Genomic DNA, 19,317 nt, shown 5'->3' with positions numbered 1-19,317 from the left:
TATTCCTCTCGGTTTCACTTGAATTTTAATTTGCTTTTTAATGAACTGAGCTCACAGTTGTCTTTGGACTCATCACTTTCTGATTTGAATGTCGACCAACACCTTAAGCTGCTAAATAATGCATGGCTGGACATGTGACTGCTCCTCTGAAAGTTTTTAAAAACGAAACCTAGAACGGTGGTCAACTTCCAAAATTTGCACATTAAGAAAAGCTTGTAGAAAATCAGAGTGAAAATGGAAAAATGACAGACTTCAATCTTCTTATGAGGTGTATATAAGTCTTCTCTTCTGACCTACCAGACTGCTGCTAAGTGTGCAGAGGCTGCATATTTTTCTAGTCTAATTTTAAACAATCAAAATAAGCCTAAGGTTTTGTTTTTTGTTATAAATGCTGTCTTAAATCCATCTGTCAAGTGTATACCAAATCCCTCAAATGAACTTGAAAGCTTCTTGAGCTTCTTTTCTGATAAAATTGCAAATTTAAAGCCTCAGGCGGTAACCTCCTATAATGACCCTGACCTTGTTGATGTTTCCCAGCCATTAGCTATATGGGAGACTTTTGATCCCATTTCTTTACAATCCCTCACTGAAATTATCACCCTCAAAACTTCGCTCTGACCTCATGATGTAATACATCCTCTGTATTTTTAAATTGCTAATCGAGTCTGTTGGCCCTGCTTTGCTTTCCCTACTGAACAAATGTTTATCAACTGGTTCTGTTCCAGCATGCCTGAAATTGGCCTCTGTTTCTCCTTTGCTCAAGAAGCCTTAGACATGTCTGATTTAAACAACTACCGACCTATTTCTGTGGTCCCTTTTATTTCTAAGGAACTAGAAATGATTGTGTTGTGTCAACTACAATCTTTTCTAAGTATGAACCATATCGCAGAAATTTTTCAGTTTGGTTTCAAGCCTCTTCATAGAACTGAGTCAGCTCTGCCGAGAGTGTTAAATGACATCTTAGTTGCTACCGATTCAGGTGACTCTGTGATTTTAATTATTTTAGACCTGTCTGCTGCCTTTTATACTATAGACCAGTTGCTCCTGTCTAGATTAGAATCTTTTGTGAGGTTAAAAGGCTCAGTCCTGAATTGGTTCACATCTTATTTACCAGAGCGATATTTTTCAGTCAGAATTGGCAACTTTACCTCCTCTGCAGCCCATCTCGAATCTGGACTTCCCCAGGGATCTATTCTAGTACCTCTGCTCTTCTCTCTCTCTACATGCTTCCCTTAGGTTCGATTCTGAGAAGGCATGGTGTATCTTTCCACTTTTATGCTGACGATACCCAGATCTATCTGCCTAAGAAAAGATCCTTCAGCTATAATCCTTATTTGCATGTCTTGATGAGCTAAAGAATTGGTTGGCTAGTAACTTCACTCAAAGACTGAAGTTATTGTCTTTGGCCCATCTGACAATTTCAAATTTAACAGATAGCCTGTCAGTCTTTGAATCAAAGTGTGTTAGGAACCTTGGTGATTTTTTCGGTAGTTGGCTCACTCTAGATAAACATGTTTCCTTGGTTGTTGCATACAGCTTTTTTCAGCTCTGCTTACTTTCTAAAATAAATAAAAAATCTGCCCGAAAAACCTCTTGAGATAGCTGTTCATATTACCTCTCAATTGGACTACTGTAACTCTTTGTATTGTGGCATATCAAAGTCCCAGGTCGATTGTTTACAATTGGTCCAAAATGCTGCAGCCGAATTTCTTAAGAAATGGACGCCAATATTATTCCGCCACCCCTTTTTTGCGAGCTCTTCTTTGACTCCCAGTTCATTTTAGGATAAATTTTAAAATTCTCCTATATGAATGTCTACACAGCCTTGAATTGCTTATAACCCTACCATAGATTTAAGATCTGGAAATCAAAACATATTTATGGTTCCTCGCACAAGGCTGAAACGCAGAGGAGATAGAGCTTTTTTAGTGATGGGTCCTAGATTGTGGAACAGCCTGCCAGCACACCTCAGAGCTGCTCCATCTCTATTGGTTTTTAAATCTCTTCTTTTTGATCATTGTGATATTGTACAGCACTTTGGTCAGTCTTACGACTGTTGTAAATGTGCTTTATAAATAAAAGAACTAGAACTATATCCTTGATCTTACCATTTTTATATAAATATACATTACTATTAATTCCTTCCTCTCCTCACTATATCTTGTACAATCACACATTACATGTTCTACTGTTTCTTTCACACCACAATCCTCTCATAAACATTTATCATGTATACCAATTAAAAAGAGTGATGCATTCAGTACTGAATGACCCAGTCTTAGCCAAGTGATTAAGCCCTCTTCCTTGCCACTTATTCTTTTTAATGATTGATTTTTACTTCTCCTTTACCTAAAGGAACACTAATTTCTATTTATCTCCTTTTAAAGCATTTTTAGCCAATTCATGAGCAAATTCATTTCCAACTATCCCTATGCGCAGGTACCCTGCAGAATCCTAACTTCTTTCCTTTGTATTTAATAAGGTCTCGTTCAGTAAATCTTCTCTAGATAACTGATGCCTGGGTAATGACATTAAAGCAGAGTCAGATGCACTCTGTCTGGTCTTACTTCCTCTACCCGCATAAGTCCCACTATAATAGCAACCATTTCTGCAGCATATACGGATAATTCAGACGTTAACCTCTTGCTTATGTATATATTCAAATCTGAAACATAAATTCCTACTCCTGTCACCGTCTTTTGACCCATCTGTATATATTTCAGTGCTTACATAAAAGTTTTTATAGACGTGTCTGTATTTGCATTATGTTTGAATTTTCCTATTTCCTCCTATTCCCTTCTCTTATACAATATATCCAAGTTCATTTTTACTTCAGGAATTATCCAAGCTAGAATTTCTCCCCATACAGGGATGGAAACATTACATTCTGTTTCCGCAAACTGATATTTTTTGCTAATTGGTTTATATTTCATCCAATCCATTTTTATTTCACAACAGGCAATTCATTTGATTTAACAATTAGAGCATTTACTAACATTGATTTAACAGCTCCTAGGCATAACCTGGGCTCTGTACTGCATTCTATCTAGTTTGCTTAATAATGTCTCTGATGCAACACAATATACCATACTACCATATTCAAAACAACAGATCTAATAAAAGGCTTGATAAACTGTCAGCATAGAGGTTATGTCTGCTCCCCATTCTTTCCCGGCTATTGCCTTCATCACATTTACAATTTTTCTACATTTTTTAATTAATTGCTTCAATTTTCCAGTTAGCATTTACCACACATTCACATGCTAACATAATCAAAAAAAAAAAAAAAAAAAAAAACTCTACTAGTCATCTCCTTCGTTGGGTTTTAAGGGCAGATTGCATCCTTGATGTTGCACTGCTATCTTCTAACTAACTCCTATACAAAGCAATATGTCAAATCCTCCTCATTATTAGTCTTGCAGAACAGGTATTTCCTTCCTTGTTCTTTTCCACTACACCCTATGTTCTTTAATCCACGTCAAGTTAGCCCTATACTCTCCAAACATGTGACGATTGTAGATCCATCTTCAAACTAAACAAAGGCTCTCTTCAGTACAATGGTAACCTTCCCAAACATGCAGGCATAACAAAAAACCTTTTTAAAACCAAGCAGATCTCCACCTGTATTAATCTTGTACAAAAACAAATAAAATATCTTTTCATTTCAACATTTACTCCTAGAGTCTGAAGCAAAGCATGCTGGGAAATAGAAACTAGCTTGACAAAATGGTATTTATACAAATCAATTTATCTAAACTACAGTTTTGTAAGGCAAAGTAACAAATAGTAGCCTAGCGATAGGCCTAACTAATTATTTTTTTTTTCAAATAAGATCAACAAATTTCTTTACATTAGGTAAAGTCAACTAAAGGAGTGTAAGAAAAAGTATATTCTAAAGAAAGTATAAAACTGTATTCAGAATAAATTATTTTATATTATTACTATGTGCAAAAGCCAAAACACTTTATCAATACCTGGAAAATATTGGCTTTATTAAGAGTGTGTCTTTTCTCCATCCACTATTATTGTAATATTGAATAAACACATAAAATAATAAAAGTAATAATAAAAATAAAATCGAAATTTGGTGCTTTTCACATTAAATATTCTAGACAGTAACCATTTACTGCCCTAAAATTCATAATAAAAAAATCAAAACGTTGTAATCAGTGGAACCTGAAGAAAACACCTGACAGAGCACATATGTTCCTTTTTTGATTGTAAAAATGCAAAAGATTTTCTTTTGGGGTAGACCGTTTGTTCCCATAAATAGTTAAACAAACAGGCGTGTAAACACGAGCATATCTGTGGGTGTGTTGCTGGGCGTGTGTGTGTGTGTGTTCAGGGATTATGTTTAGCCACACCATGGTCATATTTACAACATGTATAAACTTTTTTTTATCAGCATCTTGATAAACACAGACGAGATGTTGTTATCTGGCCGTTTCAATAGGTCATCAAAACCATATATGGGTCATGGTTTTCAGGACAGTTCACTTGATTAAACAAACAACAAATATTTACCATGTTAAATACAAGTTTGGTGGATGTTTGTCTAGAGATAACTACGCAGTCATGTGACTACTTCTAGACCAATAACACCAGCTTCCGACACTTCTCTAAAAAAAAAAAAGAAAAGAAAAACCCTTCTCTAAAGTCATCAGACTCGATCTCAGAGAGTCCGCTTTTTGATTCGAATAAAGAGGTCTGTAATCACATCGAATCGGTAAGAAACGGGTTTTTTTTTTTCTGTTTGTTTCATTAACCGCCGTTAGTTCGGGAATGAGATGTAACGAGCGCTCGTCTCTGAAACAAAAGACACTCGCTGTTTCCGGTTTTATGATGACGTTTCTTTGCACACGGTCCGGTCGAGGTGCTCGTGGTGTTGTGTGCAGAATCGCTGTCTAGAACGCGCTTAGTTTCGAGCGTGGAGCGCGTGTGGACTCCCGGTAAGCAGTAAATGGTGTTGATGTATGATCGGAGCCTTACGCCTGTAAACATACGGTTAGGTAGAAATACAGTAAGAAGGAAGGTAGCGACTAGGCCTCGTGACGCCTTTTTTTCTTCCTCATTAGTTCTCATGCGTCTGTTAAATTTGCAAGACGTGATTTAATAGATCTCAGAATATAAACGAATTCGACCTACAACCCAAGTAAAGTAATAATTATGGTAAAAACGACGTGCGCTGTATTGTCGCAGTGTGTAACTTACACAAGAGTCAGTGATGCCCGGCGTGTTTACTGATGCAGTGTCAGAAACACCAGTGATAGAAGTGCTTTAGTGCTATTTTTTCCTCAAGTCAAAGATCACAATAATAGAATGTCAGGTAAACACTTCATCACAAAATCATCACCAATGCCGTGTTTTCTTTCTTTCTTTCTTTCTCTTTTTTTCTATTTTTTGAGACCCATTTCTTTCTTTTATTTTTGAGACCTCTTTTATTTTTGAGACCTATTTTATATTTTTGTATAGTTATATATTCTATATCAGGGATAGGGAGCGTTGTTGTGCAGCTGTCCTGTAGAGTTTAGCTCCAACCCTGATCAAACACAGATGAACAAGCAAATCAATGTCTTCAGGAATACTAAGGCTACCTGCAGGTGTGTTTTTCTTTTAGGGTTGGAGCTGAACTCTGCAGGACAGCAGCACCCCATGATCATTGCCTATCCCTGATCTACACTATATTGCCAAAAGTATTGGGTCACCCCCTTCTAATGAACAGGTTTGACTACTTTAGTAATTTTAATGTTTAAGCATATAATGATATTCTAGGGAATTCCAGTTTGGACAGGACCCTTTTCTATTCTAACATGACAATGCGTCTGTGTATAAGGCAAGGGTCAAAAAGAAATGATTGCTTTAGTCAGTGTGGAAGAACTTGACTGATCTGCAGAAAGCCAAGTCCTAATCCCAGCTGAACACCTCTGGTGTGACTTTAAATGCAGATCTTGAGCCAAAAACTCTTTACCAAACACCAATGACTTGTACATACACTATATATGGACAAACGTATTGGCACACCCCCTTCTTTAGAACAGAAAAAGGCACTTCCAAAACTGTGGCAACAAAGATGGAAACATAATTCATGTATTTAAAAACTGTATTTCCATCTCTGTTGCAACAGTTTTGGAAGTGTCTAAAATGACTAGCCATATGTACCCAATACTTCTGGCAATATAGTGTATATGCAGTTCCCCTTAAAAGGATTTTGGTCTGTTCCATCTGAGAGGTCTTGACCTTCTGTACTGTACAGCAGGGGCAAGGCCAGCCAGAAATGTTTAAGTGGGTGGGCCAAGTGTAGCGTATGAAAGCTGCATGTAAAATTGCCAACAGAAAATACAGCATAAAGGTTCAATACACAATATTTATAAAGCATTGATTAACATTAATTTTGATTATAACATTTATTAATACATTATTAAATTAAAAATCTGTTAACACCTGAGCCAAAAAAACAGCAATGAACTTATATTTTTATTAACTAACATTAACAAAGTTGAATTAATTGATGCATTAACTAACGTTAACTAAAGGAAGTTTATTGTAAAGCATTACCTCAGTCTGAGACAACCGGGCTTCGCAGATGATCTCATAATCAAGAGTCTCTGTCAGTTCGCGTTCAAAGGAGAGTGAACATCGAGGACCGTAGAAATGTGCGCAGCTGCAAATATGCAGTTTGTTGTGGTGGAGAACAGTATAGCACAACATTTATGTGTTTATTTCCACAAAGGACGCATCTGTTCAGAGAATCAAACACTGTACTTATTCTAATATGATGTTTCAAATTCTTGACTCTGAAATTTCTGATCTATAAATCTATCACCCGCAGGTGGTCTGGCTTCATTTGTAGACAGTATGGATTCAATGCTAAGACTTGCATTTGGGTCGGGATATCCGATATATATTTTTAAAGACTGATTGATGTTTGTTTCACTATTTTCAAATTCAACACTAGTTTCAAACGTGCGCATTTTACTATTATGTCCTTGCGTCGTAAACATAACATTGTGGGTGGGACTAACGGAAACTGACGAATCATCATTTTGACAAGTGTATGGACTGCACCTATAGGAAGAGGGAAAATTAAGAAACTGCCTATATTTGACCTTGAAAATTCACGTTAAAGGTGGGGTAAGCGATTTCTGGTAGCCAATGTTTATATTTGAAATCACCAAAACAAACAAGCCCCTACCCCAAAAGGGTCTCGCCCCTATTTTGATGGCTCCGACCCACTCATACGTACGCAAACCAGGCAACGATAGTTCTGTGAAACAAAGCAAAACCAATGTTACTCGCCAGTCGAGAAGAAACAAAGCAACCTCGGCGTCTGATCGCACGCCCTCCCGCTCCTTGAGTTCTCTCCAGGCGTCCGTTCTTCGTACTTTGCTAACTCAGTTAGCTGGATTTGATTGTTGACGATTTCACTTGATCTTGGATCATTTGGTTCTTTGAAGCTCATCCTAGACTTGCTGTCATAGCAACGGGTCCGTAAGCTTAAACCTGCTCGGGAGCAGGTTTATTTCATGTAAACAGGATTAGATTGCATCTTTTTAAGCAGAATTGATACTTAAAAGCTGTCCTAGCCACCGCTACTTTATTACAAGAGTACCCTACTGGTCCATGGACAATAATTTAAAATAATAATAATTTAAAAATTTATTTGAAAATAATATAGCAATATAATATAATATAACGATGTTGTGTAGTCTATAATACTACAGGCACAGCCAGTTTTACTCATTGAAAGATTTATTAGTGATGAAATAATTACTTTATAATTGTATTGGAGTCTTACACACATGCTATAAATTCTGAATCATTAATTTGAGTGATGACAGCTATTATGGGAGTGGCTGCGCAGGAGATGCAGATAACTTGATCTCTAAGAAACTTTAATGCTGTCACATAAGAAATTTGCCTCAAAGATAAAATTAAATGAATTGCTAATTACAACATTGACATAAAAATGTAAAGCCTTTACAAATACTAGAAATCATGAATATAAATAATTGGGAATCATGTAAAAAAAATTACAAATAAATTAAAAACGGTGCTCATTTCATTTATCTATTATAACATTTATGTAGTTTTGTTCGCTTGGCTGATTCCTTATTAAGGTCCAGATGTTTTTCGTCAGGTGTCTTTTTTTAATGATATGATGTCATTATGTTGCTGTCTTGCCGCCAGCCAATCGCTGCATTGCTGATCGTGGTTTCGAGGACTGATACATCTGCCCTTTTTGGGGAACACGAGAATGCGGAGTAATCTTAGACAACTTAATCCAGATGTTTTCATCTAATATGCAAATTCGTTTGAAGAGCCAAATTAGCCAGATCGGTTATCAGGATTAGAAGATCTGGAATCTTTCAAATCATCTCAGATGTAATAAGCGACGTATGAAGAACAGGGCCCAGGTCCTCCTTCTTGCCTTTGCTGTCTACCAGTGTAGACAGACATTAGCTGGTGCAGTGCAGCGCAGCACAACAACTGTCGTGTCCGGTGTAAGCCTTTTGTTCAACAGACGTTTTCCTCTTTTGTTTTTTAGCCGCCATCTTTATCATTCTTTCATCGCTAGGCTCGGCTAATGTCCGTCATGTGCACTGAGCGCTCTCTCCTCAGCGTCATGAGTAGACACGCCCCTTACTGCTGATGGGCTACAAGTTTGTTTTGGTACTCGGCCCCCGACTCATTTTCTAAAGCGTTTTTGAAAAAATACATACCCTACCTTTAAATATATATTTTAAAAAATATATGTATAAAGTTATAGTGAAATAAGACGTTAATAATTATTAGCGTTTAATAAATTACATCCATTTGGAAAATTACCAACTTCTCATTGCGTGGGCCACAGCTGAAAGTGGGTGGGCCCATGCCTACCCGTGGCCTCGCCACTGCTATACAGTATAAAAAAATCAATAAATTATTGGATCTCGTTTACTAATAATTGCAAGGATTAGGCTATTAATATTTATACGCACAGAGAACTTGTCACAAAATATTTACGTGTAAATTCACAACACGAACATACGCACGCAAATTTGTTATTAACCTCATTCGAATGTTAATAGGTTTGGCGTATTTTAGATAAGCTACCACATATTAGTCATTTGCATAAAACATGCCCAAACTATATCCATACAGTGCTGCTTGAAAGTTTGTAAACCCTTTAGAATTTTCTATATTTCTACATAAATTTGACCTGAATTTAGACAAAGAGAAAGTAGACAAAGAGAACCGAAGCAAACAAGTGAGAGAAAAATATTTTCTTTGTCACTTATTTATTGAGAAAAATTATCCAGTATTGCTTTCAGTATCTGGTGTGACCCACTTTTGCTGCAGTAACTGAAGGTAAAATTTCTTATAAATGCTGATCAGTCCTGCACAATAACATGTAGGAGTTTTAGCCCATTCCTTAGCGCAGAACCACTTAAACTCTGTGATGTTGGTGGGTTTCCTCATATGAACTGCTTGCTGAGGTCCTTCCAACATTTTAATTGGATTAAGGTCTGGACTTTGACTCAGCCATTCCAGAACATTAACTTTGTTCTTCTTAAACCATTCTTTGGTAGAATGACTTGTGTGCTTGGGGTTGTTGTCTTGCTGCATGACCCACATTCTCTTGAGACTCTGTTCTTAAACAGATGTCCCTGACGTTTTCCTTTTAGAATTTTCTGGTATAATTCAGAATTCATTGTTCCATCAGTGATGGCAGGCTGTCCTGGCCAAGATGCAGCAAAACAGGCCCAAGCCATGACACTACCACCACCATGTTTCACAGATGGGATAAGATTCTTAAGCTGGAATGCAGTGTGTTCTTTTCTCTGAACATAATAGCTTCTCATTTAAACAGCATTGTGACAGTAACATATTTTTCTGTTTTAGAAAGCCAGTATGATTGGTTGGTGGCCACGCCTCTTTCATGCCTCAGTGTCACTGACATTGCTGTGGGCATGTTTAGTGGGGGCAGGTTCAGACTGCAAGTCTGTGGCCATTGAGACTGATGGTCGGGTGGCAGAACAGGCACAGCAGCGCCACCTACAGGCTCTGTTTGACAAGTACGGGCAAAACGGGAGTATCACCCTAGAAGGCCTGCACAACCTACTAAAGGGAGTGGGGCTGGACCGAATCCGAAAAGTTATGGTCCATCACCATGGCAATGGACAAAATCATACGCACAACCACGATCACTCGCACGCTCATGTGGACAAACTCACAACAAGCGCACATCCTGTCACCAGCAAGAAGGGGGATATTGACCATAACGTGGAGAAGAGTGACCCCATCCCAAAAGTGCAGCCTGATCCCGCCTCTGGGAAGAAAAGCCAATCGGATGCTCATCACAATCTCTACATGAAGATGAATCAGGACTTGATCACAACTTTGACCACGCCATCCTACGTGACAAAATCACGGCGGACCAATCGTAGTGCTGACTATGATTTAACGCAGGACCACGCCCCCTTTAACTCCACCCAGACCAATGTAACACAAAATAACCACACCCACCATTCTGAGGACACACCCACCCATGCGCACGATGACCATGATCAGCATGGACTTGACCATTCAAGTCTAACGGTACACAGTTATTTTTATATATATATATATATATACCGGTATATATGTGTGTGTGTAATATAATATATATATTTTTTGTACTTAAACGTTATGTATATTTGTTACACTGTTTTTCTCTAAGCTTTTCCACAGACTCTTGAAAATCCCTGACATACTCCACTCACACGAGTCTTGCCTTTTCTCTTTCAGTGTCAAAATGCATCCACAATCCTGCAGTCACATGGCATGACAAAGGAAATGGGTCTCTCTGTCAAGGACTTCAGTTATCTGTGCCCTGCCCTTCTCATGCAGATTGATTCCAATTCTTGCCTCCTGCATGATGATGACCATTCAGGTGAGCCTTTGATGATATGATGCATAAAGCTGTGTTTTTGTGTCACAATCACAATATTTGATGAGCAGAGTCTGTATAACAATTTGCTTTTTCCAGATCATTCCCATCATCACAACCACCACCATCATCATCATCACAATCATCATCCACATAATCACACCAATGGCAGAAGCCCAAGGAATGCTTCAATTAGCATTGGTAAGTATGTATTGCTTAATATCTTGATATCATTTGGATTTAAGCGTCATCTATTTTTGCAAATGACATTTTGTATTAGGTTCAGCCAGAGGAAATCATACCTATGGGAGTCCGATTGGTTTAGTTATTATACATAAATGCAGATTTTTTATTTATTTATTTTTTTTAAATTGGAATATACAAAATACAATGAAAGTGCATTATTAATAAATCTATACATTGCTTTTTTCTATTAACAACTACTAAGGGTGGACAAACATAAACAGTCACAACCCTCAGTGAACCCTGCCCCCCACCCAACCAAAGGAGGAGAATAAAACTTAAGTACATTATCAAAAAGAATAAATAAATAAAATAAAAACAAATTGACAGTTATACAGAATTAAATAAAACAGAAGAAAAATGTACAAGAGACTACACAGAACAATTAAAAATACATATTACAATTCAATAAAGATAAGTGGTGTATTTTTGAGAGTCAAGTAGAGGACCCCAGTTTTTCTCAAATTTGTCAAAGGCAAGGACATTGACATACTTTGTGTATTTATTCAAATCGATGGGAGACCAAAAATAGCAATTAGGGGGCATGGTTCAAAGGAAATATTCAAAACTTTAGAAAAAGTATCAAAAAAGGAATACCAAAAATCTTCCAACTTTGAACAAGAAAAAAACCTATGGGTATGATCAGCAGGAGCTAAAGAACACCTATTGCAAGTGGCATCCTCACCCGGAAATAGCTTACTTTATTTGACATTTGTAAAATGAATTCTATGAAAAACCTTAAATTGAATCAGACTCGGTCCGGCACAGGATGAAGAAGAGTTAACTCTACCAGCAGCTAATTCCCACCAATCCAAATCCAAACTACATCAGAGTTCTTCTTCCCATTGATGTTTAAACTGAGAAGACGAAGGCAGAAAAAGTTGGGAATACTCCAATAAATAAATAAATAAAAAATAGACAAGGCCTTTGTCTAATTTTCCCATGAAGCATAAGCAGAATCTAGAGTTGAAGGAAATATGAAAATTATTTTGATAAGTAATAAATGTCCAATATTAAAATTCTATGTTTTGCTAAAGATTACATTTAACAGTGTTATTAAATTATGAGTGTTATGAACTTTTGAGTGAGCATTAAATGATGGTAAAGGTAATCATGAACAATTAATTATCCTCTGATACCACAAATTTAACAAATGTGTGGCCCTATTGTGAAAAATGCAGCCTTTTAAAAAAAATAAAAATTGTGTTTGTTACAGCATGGGTAGGTGGGTTTCTCTCCATCACTTTGATCAGTTTGCTGGCGTTAGTTGGTGTGGTTTTGATCCCACTCATGAACAGAGTTTGCTTCAACTTCCTGCTGAGCTTCCTGGTGGCCCTTGCAGTGGGAACTTTGAGCGGAGACGCTCTCCTCCACCTCATACCACATGTAAGACACAAACTTGCTTTCAAATTCAGTATTTAGTAGTTGTTGTTTTTTTTTCCCCCTTCAGAAATCATTCCAGTATGCTGATTTGAGACTCAACAAAAGATTTCTTATTATTTACCAATGCTGAAAGCAGTTGTGCACAGTTATTTTTTTGGTAACTGTGATACATTTGTAACTTTGTAAATGTCTTTCCTCTAACTTTTGATCAATTTAATGCAAGCTTGGTGAATAAAAGTTCATCTTACTGACCCCAAAGTTTTAAACAGAATGGTAGTGTGTATTATAGACATGTTTTTCTGTATTCTACAAATGAAAAAGTCAAAGGCATGTTATTTAAAATGTCTTTTTGACCTTTGATTGGTGTCTGTCAGTCTCAGAGTCATCACCAGCACGGCCCTCTGAGCATCATCACCACGGTGAAGAGGAAGAGGATTCCCTTCGGCTGGTGTGGACGGGGCTCACAGCTCTGAGTGGAGTCTACATCATGTTCCTCATCGAACACTTCCTGACCCTCGGCAAAATGTACAAGGACAAAAAGCAGAAGGTCAGAAAAGCAAGTCTAAAATCTCCCATTTCATGTTATAGTCACGTAATTCACATTCTTCTTTTAGCCATTTTATAAGTCATAGTATTCATTTCCTAAATGTTATAATGACATGGATGTTGCATAGGGGTGTTCCTTGAATTTCTGTAGTTTAAAATATTGTTTTAATGCTTGTAGGTGCAAAAGAGGGTTGACTTGGCCACAGAAGTTTTGGAATCGGAGAAACTGCCGTCATTAGAAGACAATGACGTCAAGACGATTGAGGGTAACATAACTTTTGATGCTTGTTAATGTTTATGCGGTCAAAATGAAACTGTCGTACATGATTTTTATATTTTTGTAACATCAGCTGCTGAAACAAATGGTGGAAGTGCATGTGGGCGGGGTGTTGCAGAGGAAGAGGAGGTGATGTTGGGGGCAGAGCTCTACAACGACGTTGACTGTGAAAACAAATGCCACTCCCACTTCCATGACACTGTTGGCCAATCAGATGAGCAACATCATCATCACCATGATTATCATCACATACTGCATCACCACCACTCCCAGAACCACCACCCGCACACACACACGCACCGACACACACACTCCTACTCCCTCCAGCACTTCCAGGAGGCCGGCGTGGCCACGCTCGCCTGGATGGTCATCATGGGAGACGGGCTTCACAACTTCAGTGACGGACTTGCCATAGGTACATTTTACACACACACAGAACAAATGGAAAAAAAAAAAAGTTTGTGCATACAGTCTCATATATACAGACCTGGAATAAACTTGTTAGCCCACTTTTGAACTGCCTGTTTTTTATATATTCACAAATCGCATAAAGGCTTTCACAATTCACGTATATCTAGAGAGAGAGAGAGATTTAACTTTTTATTATTTAATCTTCACTTTTTAAATATATATTATACTTTTAAAGATATTAAAATGAATGAATTATATATGTGACCCTGGAACACAAAACCAGTCTTAAGTCGCTGGGGTATGTTTGTAGCAATAGCCAAAAATACATTGTATGGGTCAAAATTATCAATTTTTCTTTTATGCCAAAAATCATTAGATATTAAGTAAAGATCATGTTCCATGAAGATATTTTGTAAATTTCTTACCGTAAATGTATCTCAACTTCATTTTTGATTAGTAATATGCATTGCTAAGAACTTAATTTGGACAAATTTAAAGGCGATTTTCTCAATATTTTGATTTTTTTGCACCCTCAGATTCCAGATTTTCAAATAGTTGTATCTGAGCCAAATATTGTCCGATCCTAACAAATCCTGCATGAATGGAAAGCGTATTTATTCAGCTTTCAGATGATGTATAAATCTCAATTTCGAAAAATTGACACTTAAGACGGGTTTTGTCGTCCAGGGTCATATATATACTGTGTATATATAAAAACTAATGTGTACTTTTTACATTGAATAAGATTGTCTCAAAAAATACATACCAAGACATACTCCGCTTTGGAACAGCATTTACAGATTATGCAATTTTGTATTTCAGGTGCGGCGTTCACTGAAGGTTTGTCCAGTGGTCTTAGTACCTCAGTCGCTGTGTTCTGCCATGAGCTTCCTCATGAGCTTGGTAAGACATTGTCTGTCATCACGGTGACAGTTTTGTTTGACTTTAGAATAGGGCTGAATGAAATGGCCAATATTTATATCACGATATATTTCTTAATTTTGGTCGATATGATATAATTCCGATATCACTATTAAAAAAAAAAGCCTCATTAAAAACTGCCAAGTCTATGAAACCTCCTCCAATAAAACTATATAACGGTAATATTTTAGGTAGAATAAAAACACACAAATAAATTAATGTTCACCTTTTATTTGTATTTAGCCTTCATACAAACAGAAAAGTGCAATCACTGTCAAATAAACATCTCAGAATCACCTTATTAATATTAATATCTTTAACTTCACTAACAGTCATTATGCAAGAAACATCTCATGGATGCCCTGGGACGCATCCTCAGTGATGTACCCTGGGATCATTTGGTGTTTCGGGTCTCGCAACATCATACACCCTCGCCCAGGCGACCCAGCCGGGGTTGATCAAACCCCGACTTGCACCGACTTCTATAGGCTCATAGAAGGTTCTCCAGCCTCTCTCCCTGCACTCCTCCACCAGTTCCTGGTACTTAGCACGTTTCCTCTCATTTGCTTCCTCAATACGCTCTTCCCAGGGAACCGTAAGTTCCAGCATGATCAGCTGTTTTCCCAGGTCGACCTGCAGCTGCCAGGTCCGAGGCTTTGTGGAGGAGGCCTGTTGTTAATTGTGGGCATGCCCGGGTTTTCTCTCCAGCTTTGATGAAGGAGACTGCCGCCTTTGGAGCATGATGGTGCTGATGACTGAGGCTAAGCTCTCAGCAATTGCCTTAAGCACCTGGTCATGGCGCCAACGATAGCGACCTTCAGCCAGAGCCTTTGGGCAGCTGCTGAGGAGATGTTCTAAAGAGCCTCTTCCAGAGCAAAGAAGGCAGGAAGGTGTCTCACTCTTCCCCCAGACATGGAGGTTCACTGGGCTTGGCAGGGCATCATAGACAGCTTGTACCAGGAAACGGACCCGATGGAAATCTGCCTGCAAGATGTTTGCCCAGGTGATCCTGCGCTGCAGTGTACCCTCCCACCTAGTCCACGCTCCCTGCTGCTGGAGTCCCACCGCCCTGCTCACTCGCTCTTCCTCCACGCCTGCTCGGACCTCTTCCTGAAGTAGATGGTGTCTTTCCTTGCCGTGGGCCTGGCTAACCAGGGTCTTTGGGAAGTAGCCCAAGCCAACTCTGCCTGTTGCCATGGTGCCCACCAGTGCCTTTTGTCTCAGGCGTGACTTTGCCACCTCAATGGCGGCTGATGACACCTTGCAGTCCCTGGAGTCCCTGTACTGTAGGGCTTCTCTGGTGCGTACCACCATAAATTCTTCTGTGAGGCCATTGAAGGGCAGCTGTAGGATGTTAATCGTCCCATACAGTGCTGCGCTGGTAAGACTGCGTGGAAGGCCCAGCCACTTTAGAAGAAAGCCACTGATCTTCCTTTCTAGGGACTCAACTGTTGTCATTGGGACTGCATAGACCAGCATGGGCCACAAGACTCGGGGCAGGATGGAATGCTGATAGATCCAAACTTTAAATCTACCAGGCAGACCGGACTTGTCAACCTTGGTAAGCCAAGCTCAAGTTCTTTGTTGGACTTCTGGATGGCGGCAGAGTCTTTCAGGCTGGAGTTTCCCCAAACTCTTGACAGGTTGCTCCGTGATGGTTGGGATGACGGTTCCTGAGATAGAAAAACGGAACTTGTCAACCACTTTCCCCTTCTTCAGCACAATGGACCTTAACTTAGAGGGCTTAAAACTCATCCTTGCCCAGGTAATGAGTCTCTCAAGTCCTTGTAGGATCCACCTGGGACCGATGTCGTTGTGATGGTAAGGTCATCCATATAGGCTCTTATAGGGGGCTGTCGTACGCCTGACTTGGTTAAGGGCCCTCTGAATTCCACCTCGGCTGACTTGACCACCATGTTCATGGCAAGAGCGAAAAGAATAACAGAGATGGTACAGCCTGTTATTATTCCTTTCCCAATGCGATGCCAGTCTGATGTTTCTGACCCAGAATTGACCCGCATCCTGAAATGATTATAGTAATCCAGGATCAGGTCCTTAATCTTGCTGGGAACATGATGGAGGTGTAGAGCGAGCTCGACCAGCTTGTGCGGTAAAGTCTTTGAACAGTAAGATATTTTTACTATTATATTTTTACTTCTGCTCACTAAGCCTGCATTTATTTGATCCAAAATACAGCAAAAACAGTAACATCTTGAATTTTTTTTTTTTTTTTTTTTTTACTATTTAAAATAACTGAATCATTACTCCAGTCACATAATCCTTCAGAAATCATTCTAATATTCTGATTTGCTGCTCAAAAAAACATTTATGTTGAAAACAGCTGAGAAGAATTTTTTTTCAGGTTTCTTTGATGAATAGAGAGTTCAGAGGAACAGCATTTATCTGAAATAGAAATCTTTTGTAACATTTATAAATGTCTCCATCACTTTTGATCAATTTAAAGCATCCTTGCTAAATAAAAGTAGTAATTTCTATCATTTATTCCCCCCCCCCAAAAAGGATACTTACTACAAGCTTTTGAATGGAATAGTGTATAATTTTACAAAAGCTTTTTATTTTAGATAAATTCTGATCTTTAGATCTTTCTATTCATCAAAGAATCCTGTAAAAAATTTCTCAACCGTTTTAAATATTGATAATCAGTAATTATGCTAAAAATTTAGATTTGATCACAGGAATAAATTATATTTTATTATATATTCAAATAGAAAGCAGTTATTTTAAATAGTAAAAATATTTCACAATTTTTACTGTGTTTTTTTTTTTTTTTCTCTCTGTACTTTGGATCAAATAAATGCAGGCTTGATGAGAGAATTCAAACAAACAAAAAAAAAAAACATGAAAAATCTTACCGTTCAAAAACTTTTGACTGGTAGTGTAGGCTGATTATTCTTATAGATTGAAACAAATGTGCTTCAGCCAGGATATGAAAAGTGCCGAGTTGCTGCAGGAAACCAAAAAAAATTGAGCAACAAAACCATTTGCTGGAGACGGGCTTATTGAAAATGCAAACTGATTCTCTGCCAGCAGGAGACGCTTTGAGAGCGGTAGAACTAGCGGTTTCCCCAGTGATGGCTGTAATCAAAGCAGCTCCGCTCATGAACACTACTTTATTGAAACTTTTCTGAAGACAGTCGGTTCCGTTCAGAGATGCATTCATATAAAACACCTGTGCAGCGTTTTGATTTTGAAACATGCAGTGCTCATTTTAATTCAGCGAAGTCAAACGCCACACATAAATCAGTGTATGGGAATCATATCGCAATACAAATTGATATATGTATATTATATTTAGAAATGTATCAGTGTATGGAATTGGCAAAGGAATCAGAAGTCAGGTTGTTGTTCCTCACATTTTTTTTTCGTTCTCACTCACCTGCCTTATCCTCCTCATTTACGCAGGTGATTTTGCAGTCTTACTGAAGGCAGGTATGTCAGTACGACAGGCCATCCTGTACAATCTGCTCTCAGCCTTGATGGGATATTTGGGCATGATCACAGGCATTCTGATCGGTCATTATGCTGAAAATGTTGCCACATGGATCTTTGCTCTCACGGCTGGGTTATTTTTGTACGTTGCTCTTGTGGACATGGTGAGTAGCACAGAAACAGAGAAATGCTGTGATTGAGGAGGGCCCAACTATTAAAAACATTCTGTTAATGGAAATACAGCTGAAATCTTTAATGGAAAAACTAAAATCAAACTGAATTAATTTTGTTGAAGTGCTAAATTACTGTCTAAAGCGAAAGCAAAATAAAATTAGCAAATTCAAATGAAAATATAAAATACCTTTTCAAAATATTCATAAAAACTGTAGTAGTGTATATAAATAATGGAAAAGAACACCGTTCCTCTTTATTTTCAACATGTATAGTATCTAATTATGTATTTTTAAATACCTTTTCTTTCTTTTTTCTTTTTTTTTGTCAATTTTATTTGCAACACATTATGGTCACTGAAATAGTGATCTCTAAAATTGACCTTTTTTGTGTTTTGTAGGTACCTGAGATGCTACACAATGACGCGAGCGAAGCAGGCTTCAGTCACTATGGCTTCTTTCTCCTGCAGAATGCTGGGATACTCCTGGGCTTTGGCATCATGCTTATCATTGCTGTTTTTGAGCATAAGATACAACTTGATATTGGCTTCTGACCTGAGGACCATGCAATAACTTTTTCCATCACTCCTAAAAACATCACTCAACAATAACATCTTGCTAACGTTGCTCTTTGACCCTGAATTTTCCACATGGGTCTGAGATCTGATGATTAATCTGTGAAAAGGTGGCAGCAGCTTAATATGCACGAATAATTGTTGTCTTATTTGTGGTTTGTGGGAGTAAAAGTATTTATAAGTGTTGACTGTTACAATTTTTAGCATAAAAAAGAAACTTGAGCCACATTAAGAATGTGGAGGTGTTTTATTTTTGTTACACTGTTGTACAGTAGTTATTGAAGCGAGTTACATTTCATTTTGCACATGCTGTCTCTCCAACATTCCAGTAAAGTATTAAGTGTCCCATGATGCCTTTGTCTGATTTCTGTGTCCAAACTGTATTCGAACTTGCCAATAAGTGTATCAGCAGAGTATATACTGTAATAGTAC

General features: G+C 38.0%; 1 protein-coding gene across 1 annotated transcript; it reads left to right on the top strand.

The window, feature by feature from the left end:
- Nucleotides 1-4,591: 4,591 nt before the first annotated feature.
- Nucleotides 4,592-19,236, top strand: slc39a6 (solute carrier family 39 member 6). The gene is given in 12 exon segments (XM_058794651.1): nt 4,592-4,726; nt 9,883-10,578; nt 10,768-10,912; nt 11,009-11,110; nt 12,369-12,538; nt 12,910-12,931; nt 12,934-13,082; nt 13,260-13,347; nt 13,432-13,773; nt 14,592-14,672; nt 18,114-18,304; nt 18,712-19,236. Coding segments are annotated over 11 exon segments (2,130 nt in total). The 5' UTR covers nt 4,592-4,726; nt 9,883-9,891; the 3' UTR covers nt 18,865-19,236.
- The last annotated feature ends 81 nt before the right edge of the window (nt 19,237-19,317 follow it).

The sequence above is a fragment of the Onychostoma macrolepis genome, chromosome 02 (assembly GCF_012432095.1).
Source record: "Onychostoma macrolepis isolate SWU-2019 chromosome 02, ASM1243209v1, whole genome shotgun sequence".
Taxonomy (NCBI): domain Eukaryota; kingdom Metazoa; phylum Chordata; class Actinopteri; order Cypriniformes; family Cyprinidae; genus Onychostoma; species Onychostoma macrolepis.
The sequence above is the reverse complement of the archived record's forward strand: the minus strand, read 5'-3'. Positions and strand labels throughout refer to the sequence as shown.